The sequence below is a fragment of the Thamnophis sirtalis genome, unplaced genomic scaffold (assembly GCF_051295495.1).
Source record: "Thamnophis sirtalis isolate CommonGarterSnake01/CBP01778 unplaced genomic scaffold, rThaSir2_p1.2 scaffold_10, whole genome shotgun sequence".
Taxonomy (NCBI): domain Eukaryota; kingdom Metazoa; phylum Chordata; class Lepidosauria; order Squamata; family Natricidae; genus Thamnophis; species Thamnophis sirtalis.
In genome coordinates, this window is record NW_028261390.1 from 34974625 (window position 1) to 34990122 (window position 15498).

General features: G+C 44.6%; 1 protein-coding gene across 1 annotated transcript in view; it reads left to right on the forward strand.

Annotated features, from left to right (window-relative positions):
• The window catches only part of LOC148043845 (uncharacterized), a 40464-nt gene extending 25915 nt beyond the window's left edge, over window positions 1–14549 (forward strand). Inside the window, 2 exon segments of the mRNA XM_087723952.1 lie at window positions 14156–14280; window positions 14429–14549. Coding sequence (XP_087580078.1) covers window positions 14156–14280; window positions 14429–14549 — 246 coding nt within the window.
• The last annotated feature ends 949 nt before the right edge of the window (window positions 14550–15498 follow it).

Below are 15498 nucleotides of genomic sequence, written 5' to 3' on the forward strand. Positions count from 1 at the left end.
CCCCTCCTCAAGAAGCCTTCCCTGGACCCAGCTATTTTAAAAAACTATTGTCCTGTCTCCAACCTTCCTTTTTTAGGGAATGTTGTTGAGAACTCCGATGGACTCCTTGAATGAAACGGATTATCTAGACTCTTTTCAGTCTGGTTTCAGGCCTGGGTACAGCATGGAAACCGCTTTGGTCGTCCTGACCGATGATCTCTGGCGGGCCAGGGATAGAGGATATTCCTCTATCCTGGTGCTTCTTGACCTCTCAGCGGCCTTCGATACCATCAACCATGGTATCCTTCTGTGACACCTGGAGGAGGTGGGAGTGAGAGGCACCGTTTTACAGTGGTTCTCCTCTTATCTCTCTGACAGGTCACAGTCGGTGTTGGTTGGGGGGCAAAGGTCGACCCCTAGACTCCTCAAATGTGGTTTGCCACAGGGTTCGGTCTTGTCCCCCCTCCTATTTAACATCTACATGAAGCCACTGGGTGAGATCATGCAGCAGCATGGGGTAAAGTACCACCAATATGAGGATGATACTCAATTGTATCTTTCTGCCCCATGCCAGCTCAGTGTAGTGGTGGACGTGATGTGCCGATGCCTGGAGGCTGTTAGGATCTGGATGGGGGTGAACAAACTTGTGCTCAATCCAGATAAGACTGAGTGGCTTTGGATGTTGCCCCCGAAGAACTGCTTGGACAGTCCATCCTTAACCCTGGGGGTTGAAAATTTACGCCCCTCAGAGAGGGCTCGCAATTTGGGAGTCCTCCTGGAATAGCAGTTGAAACTGGAACATCATCTGTCGGCTGTGACCAGGGGGGCTTTTGCCCAAGTTCATCTGGTGCACCAATTGCGGCCCTATTTGGATCGGGAGGCACTTCAAACGGTCACTCACACCCTTGTGACCTCGAGGCTGGATTATTGCAACATGCTCTACATGGGGCTACCCTTGAAAAGTGTTCGGAGACTGCAGTTAGTTCAGAATGCAGCCGCGCGAGCGATATTGGGTGTGCCAAGGTACACCCACGTTACACCGGTCCTCCGTGAGCTGCACTGGCTACCAATTGGTCTCCGGACACAATTCAAGGTGTTGGTTATCATCTTTAAAGCCCTCATGGCTTAGGGCTAGAGTACCTTCGAGACCGCCTGCTGCCACATACCTCCCAGCGACCAGTAAGATCCCACAGATTGGGCCTCCTTCAGATGCCGTCAGTCAGACAGTGTTGGCTGGCTGGTCCTCGGAGGAGAGCCTTCTCTGTGGCTGCTCCAACTCTCTGGAACCAGCTACCCCCGGAGATCCGGACCATACCGACTCTCATGGCCTTCAAGAAAGCTGTAAAAACTTGGCTGTTCCGGCAGACCTGGGGCTGTTGACCTCACTGTTGAGGTCCAGCCCCGATTAGAATGAATGTATGAGGGTGTTGCTGTTTTTAAACTGTTTCTTTTCTTGTTATGTGTTTTTTTTCTCTTATTTTTTGTAAGCCGCCTGGAGTCCTTCGGGATTGGGAGGCATATAAATATATTTAATTTAAAAAAATCACAATTAGAAAGAAAGTGCTCTGCAACATTGTGTAGGTATTATGACACAGTCTAAACCAAATCATTCCTTGTATAACTACATTGTGGATATAAGTCTATCTTACTTACTTATAATACACATTAACATTTCCAATTCTTTATCATTTATTATGTAAAAGTCTTGTGAGATCAATTTAAAAATACAAGTTTCTACTATTAAAGAAAAAAAAACCTGTTAACTTTGGGATAGGATTTGCAAAGGGGGAGGGATTTGCCAATTTAATATTTTACAGCAGTATTCAAGTAGATTTGACTAAGGAGGATAATCCATTTATACTTCTAATGCTAGCAGAACTCTTAAACCTGGTTGCAGAATGTACTTTGGGAAGTATACTTCTTTTTTGTGGGAAAGTTCATGAAAGCTTATCTCCTGAAGCAGACACACAAGGTCAGCATCTGCTTATTATTAGGACTCCTTTATATTCCATGAGAGACTAAAAGTAAACCCTGAAGACATTTCTTCCTAGACTTTCAATTTTATATTAAAGTACTGAACTGAGGTTCCTGTACAAGCATACATTAAACAAGAGGAGAACTTTAAAGATGACACGAGAGACAATAGGATTGGAAAATTGTAGTGATGTTGCTTAAGAAATAATTTGTATGACACATTGGGAATTACAGATACTTGGACATTAATATTTATACTTAATAGTTAAAAAACATTTAAAAGGCTAAAACATGGAGACTTTAATATTATAAGCTCTAAAGAAGTTCAAATATGCTAGATCTATGTTGATGAGTAGATGTATCTTGAATGTTGTCATTCTTCAGATCTCTCTGCTCAACATTATGTGATTAAATACATAATAGTCATTAAATGTTCATTTCATATTTTTCAAGATTCCTACAATTCTGAAATGACAGTATATTTGTGTTTAGTTTGAAGGGACCTATCATAATCACTAAAAGTTTTTCAGGAAGCAAAACATTTGAAAAAAATGGTTGTCTAGTATTATAATAATATTCAGCACATAGGAGCAACAGGCTAGGAAATGCAGTTGCTTTTAATTTACCTCTTGTATCCAACCTGTGGAGGTTCCAGGTAATCTGATTATCTAATAAAAAGGAAGCATGGTTTTAAAATAGACGTCATGAGTCAAAATATATAAATGCAGAATTCAAGGTTAAAAGACAAGAACTTGAAGTTAAAGGATTGTAGTTAAAAAGGTTGACAATAGTTTTTGTAGATGTTTTTGAGAGGCTTCATAAGTAGTTTCAGGAGACTGAGAGTTGAATGTCTTTACAATAAGGTAGCATTATACACTTCCATGTCTCCTTTGAGTAGTGATTTCCACCCACTGAGTGATAAAATGAAAAATAAACGCAAGATAAAATGAATCTATTCAGAGGCGATTCAGAGGTGGGTTGCTCCCAATTCAGTCCAATTCGGCTGAACCAGTAGTGGAATTCAGGCCTGGGTGCAAGAACCAGCAGCGACTCAGGCCTGCCATGACCCCGAACTGGTTCCCTCACCACCCCTGGGCTGCCGCCATTTTGGTTTTTGTGAGTGTGTTTCAGAACAATTGGCTATTATTATGAATAATAGGATAATTGAGAAATAGCGATATATATGTTAAATATGCACTGATATTTTATTCAGAACAAAAAAATCCCCAAATCACCAGGATATTTTTATGTATTTTTTTAACTTGGTTTCTGCTTTTCATCAATTGCTGAGATAGTAATATAAAAGTTCCTATAATTTTTATATTCAATTTGCAATTAAATAAGGAACCATGGTGGCACAGTATTGCAGGCTAATTCTGATGGCTGCCAGGGGTTTCATCCTTACTGGCTCAAGGTTGATTCAGCCTTCCATCCTTCCAAGGTTGGTAAAATGAGGACCCAAATTGTTGGGGACAATACACTGACTCTGTAAACCACTTAGAGAGAGCTGTAAAGCACTGTGAAGTGGTACATAAGCCTAAGTGCTATTGCTCTTGGTATCAAGATTCAAAAAATGAAATTTGGTATAACAACCATATTATTCTTAATAATATTCAGTTCCACCCTAATCCTCAGCACTACATACATATGAATAGACGGGATATGGCAAACAAATTGTTTGATAATGTTTTTTATATCAAAGGTGGTCAAATGTCTTCTCTAATGTCTACATAGATTGTACAACATGTAATAGACAGTCCAATAAAATCAGAATTCAACTGTGGATTGTCTGCAAATTAATTTGATAGCAGCTCTAAAGAGTTTTAATGAAAGGTCAGTAAAAGAATTAGTGTAATATAGAATAAGGCTATCAAGGATAATAAAAGCCAGAAATAAATCACATTGTTGAATGTTGATAGGTAAAATATAGTAACAATGCTCATTAACTGTGCTGTAGTGTAGGCATACCGTAAGAAATAATGCCAGTTATTTTATTATGTTTCATTTACCATTAATTAACTTGATTCTGCTTTATGTCTTCCTTTGATTCTTTCTCTTGTTTCAATGCATACATGAAAAGGAATGAATTGCAACTGTTGCAATGCAATTTCTTAGAATAATATTTCAGAATTTCATCTCTGTATTTCTCTCTATGTGCTCTCTTGAAAGCCATAAGTTCAAAAATTCAACACCCTCACTGCTGGCTTTGATATTTCACTTACAGATGTCGATAACAAAATAAAGCAAAGTGGCTGACCCTGTCCTTTCCCAAGTCTTCTCGTGGGTCTTGAGGGGCTGGCCTATGGGCAGGGTCTCCAAGGAGTTCCGCCCCTTTAAAACTGCCAGTTGGAGCTGTCCATCCACAGCGGGTGTTTGCTTTTGGGGGATAGAGTCATCATTCCCCCCCTCCACTGCTAGGTGCTTGACCACCTCCATGGGGACCACCCGGGCATAGCTTGCATGAAGGCGTTAGCCCACAGCTATGTCTGTTGGCCCCACATGGATGAGGAAATAGCAGCCCTGTGCCAGTTGTCCCACCAAGCCCCGCCCGCAGTACTGCCCCAGGACTGGGAGGTTCCTAGGGGACCGTGGTTGAAGCTCCACTTAGACTTTGCAGGTCCATTCCATGGGCAGATGTTCCTGGTGGTCGTGGATGCTTACTCCCACTGGGTGGAACTTATTGTCAGCCTCTGCTTTGCTGTTGCTTCGGCTGCCATGAAACGGGGAGGGAGAGCATGGTATTTGGGAGGGGTTACTCATTGTGCTGGAGGAAGGTTCTGGAGCTCAGCTGCCTGTCGGACTACGCATGCGTAGGAGATTCCCGCCAGGACTAACAGCACCGACATTCCATCTTCATGATGCCTGTTGAAGTTATCTCACACCTGACCCTTGGGAGAATTATGATTGGACTGTAACTGTGATGCCAAGGGGTGGGGAATGGGCTATTCTATATATCAATCACTTTCGCACCTAAATAATCAGACTTCGCTTCGCTATGTCTTTAATCATTTATAATTAGTAAAAGTACACTTGATTTCTACTCATGGAGTCTCGTGGTCTTCTTTCCTAATTATCTAATGGAGAGGATCTGACAGTAAGCGAAGTCTCACTCACACCCCACCAGGAGATTTCAACCTTCCGTGGGGGGTGTACTTACAAGAAGGAACGAGGGAGATGTCTTTGCGAGCAAGCGATGAAGAGATTGAAAGGGAAACTGCAGACCCATCATTACCTGGGAGAATGGCTGGTCTAGGAATAGTGGACCCTGCGATTCCCCCTCGATGGTCCCTAAGTGTGGGGCAAAAAGAGGACAGCGAAAGTTGGGATGCTGGAGTTACTAGGAGAAAACAAAGGGTGAAGCCAGCCAAATTGGAAGAAACCTTGCCCGAACGGAAACCCCGAGAAAGAGACCAAACGGAAGACTTTGAACAAAGGTACTCTATGCAAAAATTTAGGGAGGGTGAAGAGGCCGAGGGAGGATGGGAGCAAACTAACCCAGAAACAGCTTCTCCCCCCCCAGCCAGGGCGCCTGCCAGAGCAGGGGGCCCCCCCAGAAGACGCAGAATGGCAAAAGTCCCTCACTTACCTGTAAAATATGACGGGAATTCCAAGAAACTGGGTCTCTTTGTTATACAAATTTATAACTATATGGAAATTTATGGGCCCGATTTAGAAACAGATGAAATGAAAGTGCGAATGGTGTTACTTGCTTTGGAGGAAGAGGCGGCCGAATGGATGATCAGCTTGCACCAAAGCAATTCCCCCCTCCTGAGGAATTTTGATGCTTTTATGACTGCGTTTAAAAGACGATTTGATGACCCTCTAATTGAGAAACATGGGAAGATGAAATTTATGGCCCTCAGGCAGGGAGATAGACCGGTCACTCAATATATTCAGGAGTTTCAACAGCTTGCTTGTTATATGAGAGGCTGGTCTCAGGATGCCCTTTTGGACCAGTTTGCATTAGGATTAAATGAGGACATTTACCAACAATGTGTTAACAGACACCTTCCCAAGCGCGTTACATCTTGGTATGAAAATGCAGCAGACGTTGAGCTCGATTTGATTAGACTTCAACGTGCGAGAGGGGAGACAGCAGGAAGATAGCCCCCCGCAGCTCAAAAAACCCCTTTCCGAATCAGGAGTGAGGGAAAGGGAAGCTCCACCGGCAAGGGCAAACCGCTCACATGCTTCCGTTGCGGGAGGGGCGGCCACCGCACCATAGAGTGCCGCGCTAAACTTCCTACAACCGCCCCTCTCCCTGCCAAGAGGGAAGGGAAGACGAGCAGGGCCCCAGAGAAGAAGAAGAAAGAGGCTGCCTTCGCTGCTGATATCACACACACCCCCGCACTTCAGACAGGAGATGGAGGAAGAAGCTGACGTCACCGCCAGCTCCTCTGATGACTCGGATGATGACACCTCGCCTCGCTGGGTGAGTTCAAATAAAGGCCCCATGTTGATCCCAATAGAATTAAGAGTACAGAACAGCTTCCTGCCCTCCTTGACTCAGGCTGTTCGAGATGTATGATCAACCCTGCAATGGTGGAAAAACTAGGCCTGAAATTAAGAACTTTGAAAACCCCTATTGTGTTTTGCCAAATCGATGGGTCCATTGCAGGGGGTGGCCCAGCCCATTTCTATACTAAACCCCTAGAGATGAAAATGGGCACCCACGTAGAATTGATCTCTTTTATTGTGGCTCCTGGAATGGACAGACCCCTGATTTTGGGCCTCCCCTGGCTTCGTAAATGGAACCCTCGCATTAATTGGAGGGAGGGATGGCTGCGCATTCGCACCAGCACAGCTCCAGATGGGGAGGGCGATTCCCCAGAGCCTGCTGCCTCCAGCCCTGCATTGGCCGCCAGGGGCCAGGAGAGAATTCAGGGGGAAGAAAAGATTCCAAAAGAGTATTGGGACCTGAAAGGAGCTTTTAGTGAAAAATCTTCAGATAAGCTTCCGCCCCACAGACCTACTGATTGCTCCATCGATATATTGCCCAGGGTTAAGCTTCCAAAGCCCCAAATATATTCAATGTCCCCTAGAGAGATGGAGGAAATGAGAAAATTCATTGATAAAAACTTGGAAAGGGGTTTCATCGAGCCAGCACGACCCAAGGTAGCTGCACCCGTATTGTTCAGAGAAAAGAAAGATGGCTCCCTGAGATTATGTGTTAATTTCAAAAACCTGAACTGTATCTCTGCTCAAAACCTGTACCTGTTACCGTTGATGAAGGACATGTTGGCACAATTGGGAAAGGGCCGCATTTTCACTAAATTGGACCTCAGAGAATCGTACTATAGAGTCCGCATAAAGGAGGGGGATGAGTGGAAGACTGCTTTCAACTGCCCCCTCGGTTGTTTCCAGTTCCGGGTGATGCCCTTTGGCCTGCAGGGGGCGCCTGCAGTTTTCATGCAATTAATTAATGACATCTTGCATGACCATCTTTACAAAGGCATTATCGTATATTTGGACGATATCCTTATTTACACTCAGACTTATGACGAAAACGTCACGTTGGTCCGCACTGTCCTGAAAAAGCTCCGGGCCGCTGAACTGTATGCCAAGTTGTCCAAGTGTGAATTTCACCAGGAGAAGATTGACTACCTGGGGTATCGTATCTCCCCCGCTGGTATTGAGATGGACCCCGCTAAGGTGAAGGCAGTCACTGAGTGGGAGGCGCCCCGTACACGCAGACAATTGCAGAAATTTTTGGGTTTTGCCAATTTCTATCGTCAGTTCATCCCTTCTTTTGCCAAAATTGTGCTTCCCATCACTAACTTGTTGAAGTCCAAAGGTGGGCCTAAACCTAAGCCTAGCAAGCCGCTGGATTGGACCATGGAGTGTCAGGCTGCTTTTGAGAAGTTGAAACGTCTCTTTGCGGCGGAACCAGTTCTGAAGCATCCGGACATGGACAAGCCTTTCGTCGTCCAAGCTGATGCCAGCGACGTGGCTGTTGGGGCTGTCTTGCTTCAAGCCAACGACCAAGGTAATTTGCAACCATGTGCTTACACCTCCCGTAAGCTCACGGACACAGAAAGGCGTTGGGCAATCTGGGAGAAAGAAGCATTTGCAGTACGCTGGGCCTTGGCCACGTGGCACCACTTTCTAGAGGGCGCTAAGCACCCGTTTGAGGTGTGGACTGACCATAAAAACGTAGAGGCTTTGAGGACTCCAAGACGCCTCTCCCCTAAGCAGATGCACTGGGCTCAGCATTTCAATCGTTTCAATTTCACACTCAAGTACATCCCAGGAGGGAAGAACTTCATGGCTGACGCTTTGTCCAGACTCCCTCAGTACAACTGCTCTAAGCTGAGTATTGTTCAGCCCGTAGTTCCCGCATCCAGCCTTGCTGCTCCGGTTGTCATTCGGCAGCAGGCGCACTCGAAAGTAGAAGTGCCTCAAGATTTCCTTTCTGACCTCAAACGGGCCCTTCCCCAGGATGACTGGTTCCAGCAGCATCAGGGTGAATGCACAATGAGGGACGATTGGGGCTAAGCTTTACGTCCCCGCCTCTCTTCGTCTCATTGTTCTCCAACGGGCTCACGATTCCAAGTTGGCGGGTCACTTTGGATTTGTGAAGATGCTGCATTTGGTGAAGAGGCAGTTTTGGTGGCCCTCTTTGAAAAAAGACATTGAACTTTATGTTGCCAGTTGTCCAGTCTTTGCAGCCTCTAAACGTCCACCCGGGAAACCGCAAGGCCTACTCCAATCTGTAGCCCGCCCTGTCGCCCTTGGAAGGAAATTTCTATGGACTTTATTGTCGAACTTCCCGAGAGCCAGGGCCACACCGTCATATGGGTGGTTACTGACTTATTTTCAAAACAAGTTCATTTTATTCCGTGCCACAAGATTCCTTCTGCAAAGGCACTGGCTAAGCTCTTCATTTCTCACATTTACCATTTGCATGGGGTGCCTGATCGCATCATTTCTGATAGAGGTGTCCAGTTCACTTCTGTTTTCTGGAAGGAATTTCTTAAGCGCATTGGCTCCGCCCAGGGTCTAAGCTCCTCCCACCACCCTCAGACTAATGGGGCTTGCGAGAGGACTAATTCTGTTCTGGAACAATATTTACGTTGTTTCATCAATTATCAGCAAGATGATTGGGTAGACTTGTTGCCGCACGCTGAAGTGGCCTATAATAATTCTGTCCATAGCAGCACTGGGTTCACTCCTTTTTGTGTCATTTTTGGTCAGGACTTTTTTCCTATTCCTGAACTTCCACTTGAGCAGCCATAAGTTTCTTCCGTCTCTGAATAGAGCGAGCAATTGAGCCATGTTTGGCCTTTGGCTCTTAGTACTTTGGATGCTGCGCATCGTGCTCATAAGAAACAGGCTGATAAGAAGTGTGCGCAACCTTACCAGTACAGAGTGGGTGACCAGGTTTATTTGTCCATGAAATTCCTTCAAACTACACAAAAGTCTAAGAAATTGGGGCCTAAGTACATGGGTTTTCCAGGCCTGAACGCCTTTTTCCAGAGGACGGCTGGATGTCAGCCTCTGCTTTGCTGTTGCTTCGGCTGCCATGAAACAGGGAGGGAGAGCATGGTATTTGGGAGGGGTTACTCATTGTGCTGGAGGAAGGTTCTGGAGCTCAGCTGCCTGTCGGACTACGCATGCATAGGAGATTCCCGCCAGGACTAACGGCACCGACATTCCATCTTCGTGATGCCTGTTGAAGTTATCTCACACCTGACACTTGGGAGAATTATGATTGGACTGTAACTGTGATGCCAAGGGGTGGGGAATGGGCTATTCTATATATCAATCGCTTTCGCGCCTAAATAATCAGACTTCGCTTCGCTATCCCTTTAATCATTTATAATTAGTAAAAGTACACTTGATTTCTACTCATGGAGTCTCGTGGTCTTCTTTCCTAATTATCTAATGGAGAGGATCTGACACTTATTCCCATGTCTTCCACTACCACGGAAAGCACTTTGCGGGCCTTGTGGTGGCCTTGTGGTGCCTTTTCGGAACTCATGGGCTGCCGGACATTGTTGTATCCAACAATGGGCTGCAGTTTGCGTCTACAGCCTTCCAGGAGTTCCTGGCCATGCAGGGGATCTGCCACGCACCTATCCCCCTTACCATCCTGTTTGCAATGGCCGGGCGGAACGAGCTGTCTGCTCGGCCAAAGAGGCATTGGATAGGATGGATCGGGGCAACTGGTCAGCAAGGGTGGCTGCTTACCTCCTAGGTCAGCATTCCACCCCTTGCCCAATAAATAAAATAAAAGTCCTGCTGAACTGCTGATGGGATGGTGTCTGCGAACCACCCTGGACAGACTGCACCCACTCTACTCAGGGCAACAGCCTAGCAACCTGGGGGCTCCTCCCAGCACTTTTTGGGAAGGGGACCTTGTCTGGGCTCAGAATTTTACTGGGGATTCAAAGTGGGTGCCTGCCACCATCACTGCAGTAACCTGCTCTTACAGGGTCGCCCTCACAGATGGCACCGAGTGGAGGCGCCATGTGGATCAGTTGAGGTGTCGCCTTCCACCCGAGGCCTGCACTCAATCTGGCCTGTCGAGCCTGGCTGCTGTTGGCCAGCAGCCGGCCCCAGTTCCACCACGACCCGCAATTCCTCCATCGAATGCGGCATCATTTGAGGCCTTCCTTACCCTGCTACCGCCTTCTGGCAGCCGTACCAAGTTCCATCTCCATCCGTCAACACTCCTCCTGGGTTTCTCCACCATGAGGCCTTTGCCCAATCAAGCTTCGCCTATCCTGCCACTGCCTTTCAGCAGCCACAATCTGGTTCGCCTCCATCTGATGCACCCCCTCGCCCAGTCCTACCTTTTCTTCAGGATCCGCCTTCAGGGGTAGGCCAGGATGATGTTGCCTGGAGCTACACTCCCTTCAGGGAGACCTCTTACCCCGTCAATGACGCTGTTGCAACTGAGGTGTTCTGGGTGGGTCCGATGCTGGCCCATCTACTTAAGCGATTACGCATGCGCAACCTTCACTCATGCACCCTCGCTAGGGGGGAAGGAGTGCTAAGTCCTCGACTTGCGACCAGTCCTAAAGTCAACAGCTGGCAACAGCTTAGCCACACCTGATTGGCTAAGACACGGCTGGCTGACCGCGAGCTGCCAGAGGCACTCCTATTGGTCGCCCTGCTTGACAGCTCCCGTATAAATAGCTGTCAAGCAGGGCGAGGTGCTGAACTCTCTCTGTATATAATTAACTGTTGCTATTACACAATAAATAGCTGTTCGCTTATCTCAGCCACCTCATGCCTCATCTGTTCCTTTGAACTTCAACACAAAGCAGTATCCAAGAGTCTGCAAAGGAAGGAATTCAACTAGATTTCAAAAGAGAATATACTCCTATATATGATGCCACAGAAGCAAATCCCCCCAAATTCAGTGCTAGTGTTTATCTGCAACTGTATCCTAAGAAGCAGTTATATCGGCTGTTTTTATACAGTGTACATCCTTCATGGTATTTTCAGTTGCACGGTTCAGTAGAAAGCAGAAAGTGATCATTTTCATCCTAATTGGGGTTCTTTAGTCATGAATGTTATTCTATTTCATTTTATAATGTCTTAATGTAATATATTACACCATATTGTGATATTCAAATGCACATTTACATTTATAGGGAAGTCATCTAAGGAGATTATGCACTGTAAATGCCCTCCTCTTCAAAAGGATACGGTGGATGGTGAAAGTCATGACAATTCCCATACATGAGAGCATGAAATAATATACTGTAACATCTATATTTGTTTGCTCTGAATGCTTAATGGAAAATGGACAAAATAATAATAAGAGCAATGTAACAACAATAGCCTATCCCAGGTGCTTGGGAAAGACTCAATAAGTGAATAAAAATTCCAAATCCAGTATAAATATCTGGCTGGCTATACAATGAATCACAATAATACTTCAATTTACACAAAGTAGAAATACCTGCAAATAACAGTAGAATGACTGTGGCAAAAGAAAGCAAATATATTACCATACTAATATGTACCTCGTGCAATCCCAAAACATCTGGAGCATCACTTGAATATCATTGGCGTTGATAAAATCAACACCAGTCAATTGCAAAAGGTGTTTTACATTTGGCAACAATATCTTTATATCATCAAACAACAACTGCCTATCCTAGGTTCTTGGAAAGGACTTGCTAGGTGGATAAAAATGCCAAATTTGTCTAAATATCTGGATTACTCTGCAACCAACCTTTTTCATAATTCTGATAGATTCTATGAAAAAGGATATCTTGTATTTTACATGCTTTATTAAGCAATGGCTTATTCATGTTTTTTACTCTTTCTTATTATCCAAATTGGGATAAAATATCTTAAAAAGCCACTCTACTTTTACATGATTTATCAAGGATCACTTTCCAAAAGCACATAGTTTATTGGCCATAGGGAATGGTCAAGGGTAAAATGATGGGTAAAATATCTCTAAGGTTTCCATCAGTCTTTTGTTTCTTATACCTATGTCTCACCTGCCAGACCTCCAAAATATTGAAGTACTGTAAAGCCCAATATTTTAGCCCCAGCCACCCAGAAAAACAATGACAGCAAGTCATATCATAACACTGGCATATGTAGCTCAGTATATCACCAGTATATCGTCCTTTTACTTTCAGTCAGATTTTATAAATGAATAGTGAATTCATTTAATGAATATTGACAAACCTTTTGTCGAAGTACAGTATCTAAGAGGCAAAACTAATGGTTGGCAAAATTACCAATGATGTTTAAGAGATATAAAAAAGTCAGAGAGCAAAGGGGAAGAAATGAAATGTTAAAAATTAAAGGAATGATGTGAGTGAATGCTGACTCTTATAAACATATTTCAACATTATTATTATTATTTTTCTTTGCTTTAAATAGCTTTCTTAAATTTTAAAATGAAAAGATAAAAACTAACAGAAAGTAACAATCAAGAAAAGTGGGGGGAAAGAGTAAAGGTAAAGAGAGAAGACAAGTGCAACAAAATGAAAAATAGAGAAGCAAGCAAGCAAGCAAGCAAGCAAGCAAGCAAGCAAGCTAGCTAGCTAGCTAGCTAGCTAGATAGATAGATAGATAGATAGATAGATAGATAGATAGATAGATAGATAGATAGATGATAGATAGATAGATAGATAGATAGATAGATAGATAGATAGATAGATAGATAGATATAGAGATAGACATATAAAACACTTCATGTAATTAACATACAAACACCATATTTTCCCCAACAACCATTTGCACCAAATGCATGCATGTGTGCTGGAAAACTATCATTTGAATAGCTTTGATGGAATCTAGGAGTTATCTACATGGACTATTCACTTATGAACTCCAACAGGGCTTGTGTTTGGCATTTGTGTGTTTCTATATTTGTATATTATCTTATTTTAATACTGACTATCTCTGTTGTAATAACGTTTTTTCATATTTATGTGTAAGCCAAGGGGAGGGAAAAATATTGTGCTGGTTCAGAATTATGGGAATATAAACCAATAAAATTTAGGTGTGCTTTAATGGATGGTAAATCTTTTCATCTTTCCCATCCACTGATCTTATTTTCTGACTCACTGAGTATAATGGGAATATAAGCAAATCTACATTTTCATATATAATTCACAGCACATAGTAGATAACACTATGCTATCTTTTATATAGTAGAATCAGGTTTTTAGCCTCAGTGAGGGTTGTTAAATCTCTGAACTTAAGAAAGGATCTACAATATGTTTTTTATTCTAATATTCAGAGGATTACAAATTTTCATAGTGGCTTTTCTCCTTAAATAAATAATGTGAAAATCAGCATTTCTGATTCTTTTTGTTCTCCTGATACTTAAAATAATGCTTGCCCATTCATGCATAAAGTTTCCATTTTAATAGAGTAAAAAGAGTTTTCCAAGATGCATATTGGTGGCCCTGGTGGTTCTTTTTTCCACTGAAGGCATGAAACAATACTACTTTAACTTTCTCTTGCATTTTTCTGACTTTTACTTGGGTTTATGCAATGTGGCAATGATCAGCCATTTTTTTTTCAGTCACAAAAACTCTTTATAAAGTTGCCTGAAATGATGTAGGGTCTCCTGCTTAAACTTGGGGTTCACTAGAAGACCCCCAAGTTCCTTTCCAACTCTATTCTGTAACAAGCATAATTGGTTTTATAGAATTACAAGCCCTTCACTTATGTTAGCTGTATAACTTTTTCTCTGTGTGTGCATGTTCTATCTTTTCAGATTCAACAAAATGCTTGCTTACTATTCCCCAAGAAAGCAGAAGGAACAGTATCTGTTCTGAAAGAATTACCGGCAGCTGGCAATTCAGTCTCCAATATGATGCAGATGAAAGATAAAATGGTCAGGTAATCAAAGATGCTTCTTTTGTGAAAATCCACAGGAGCAGTGTTCAAATAATCCCAAGAAAGATAAAGCACCTATTACCAGAACAGAGTGTAAGTCGCTCTAAGCAAGGCTTTGCTATTTTGAATGACTGATACCATCTGGAAACAGAAGATCGACAAGCCAGAAGACAGTTCAAGATAACATTAGTGCACCTGAGATTCACTGTGGGAATTTATCAGTGTCTCGGTGTACAACGAATAGCACATACTACAAGTGTTTTGAAGTGTAAAGGATTCTCCTTCAGTAAGGTGACCAGACGTCCCACATCTGGCGGGACAAGCACGCCTTCCCATAATTTTTCCCGCGTCCCTGGCCGTTCTCAAAAAACCCCGCTTTATTTTGGCACTCGCACCTCGCTTGCTCCCCCGCCCATCAGCTGCTAGCTCGCTCGCTCATTCTGTTCTACACTAAAAATCTAAGCCAGCACAACCTGCCGCTTACTGATTGGCCTGGACTCCAGCCAATCAGTGAGCTGGCTGGGATGGAAAACTTTTCCATCCCAGCCAGCTCACTGATTGGCTGGAGTCCACTTAACTTAGCATGCTGCGCGAGTCTCCATTTCATTTAGTCTTTGCCGTTTGCTTGCTGCTTAACTGGTGAGTAACGGTACCGGTGGGAATCGGGAGGCTTCGCCGCTTCGGGTGGGCAGCGGCAGCCTTTAGCAAGGGAAGGACTTCCCTTGCGAAGGCCTTCCCTAGGGAGGCCGCGGTCTGGCTTCCCCCCCACCCTGCCTCCTCCACTAGCCTTTGTCCCTCCACAGTAGGGCAGCTGGGGGGAGGAGACGGCCCTCCTCTCCTTCTCCCCCTTTGCGGAGTTTCCCTGTGTCTCCCAGGTCATGCCCGTCCCCTCTCAAAAGCATTTGGCTCCCTGTGTGCGAGAAAGGCGCCCGCTTGCCAGCCCACCCACCCTTGGGCTCCGGGGGCAGCACCTTCCCAGCACCGCCGCTGCCGCGCTGGTTCCTTTGTGCCCTGCAGAGTTTCCCTGTGTCTCCCAGGTTGCGCCCGTCATGTGTGCGAGAAAGGTGCCCGCTCGCCAGCCCGCTCACCCTTGGGCTCTGGGGGCAGCACCTTCCCAGAGTGAGGGCAGCGCGGGGAAGATGATCCACCGGAGGAACCTTCCGAAGTGGCCCTTATTTCGCGCTATTCCACGCCCGGTGTTGGGGCACCGAGACAAAGCGC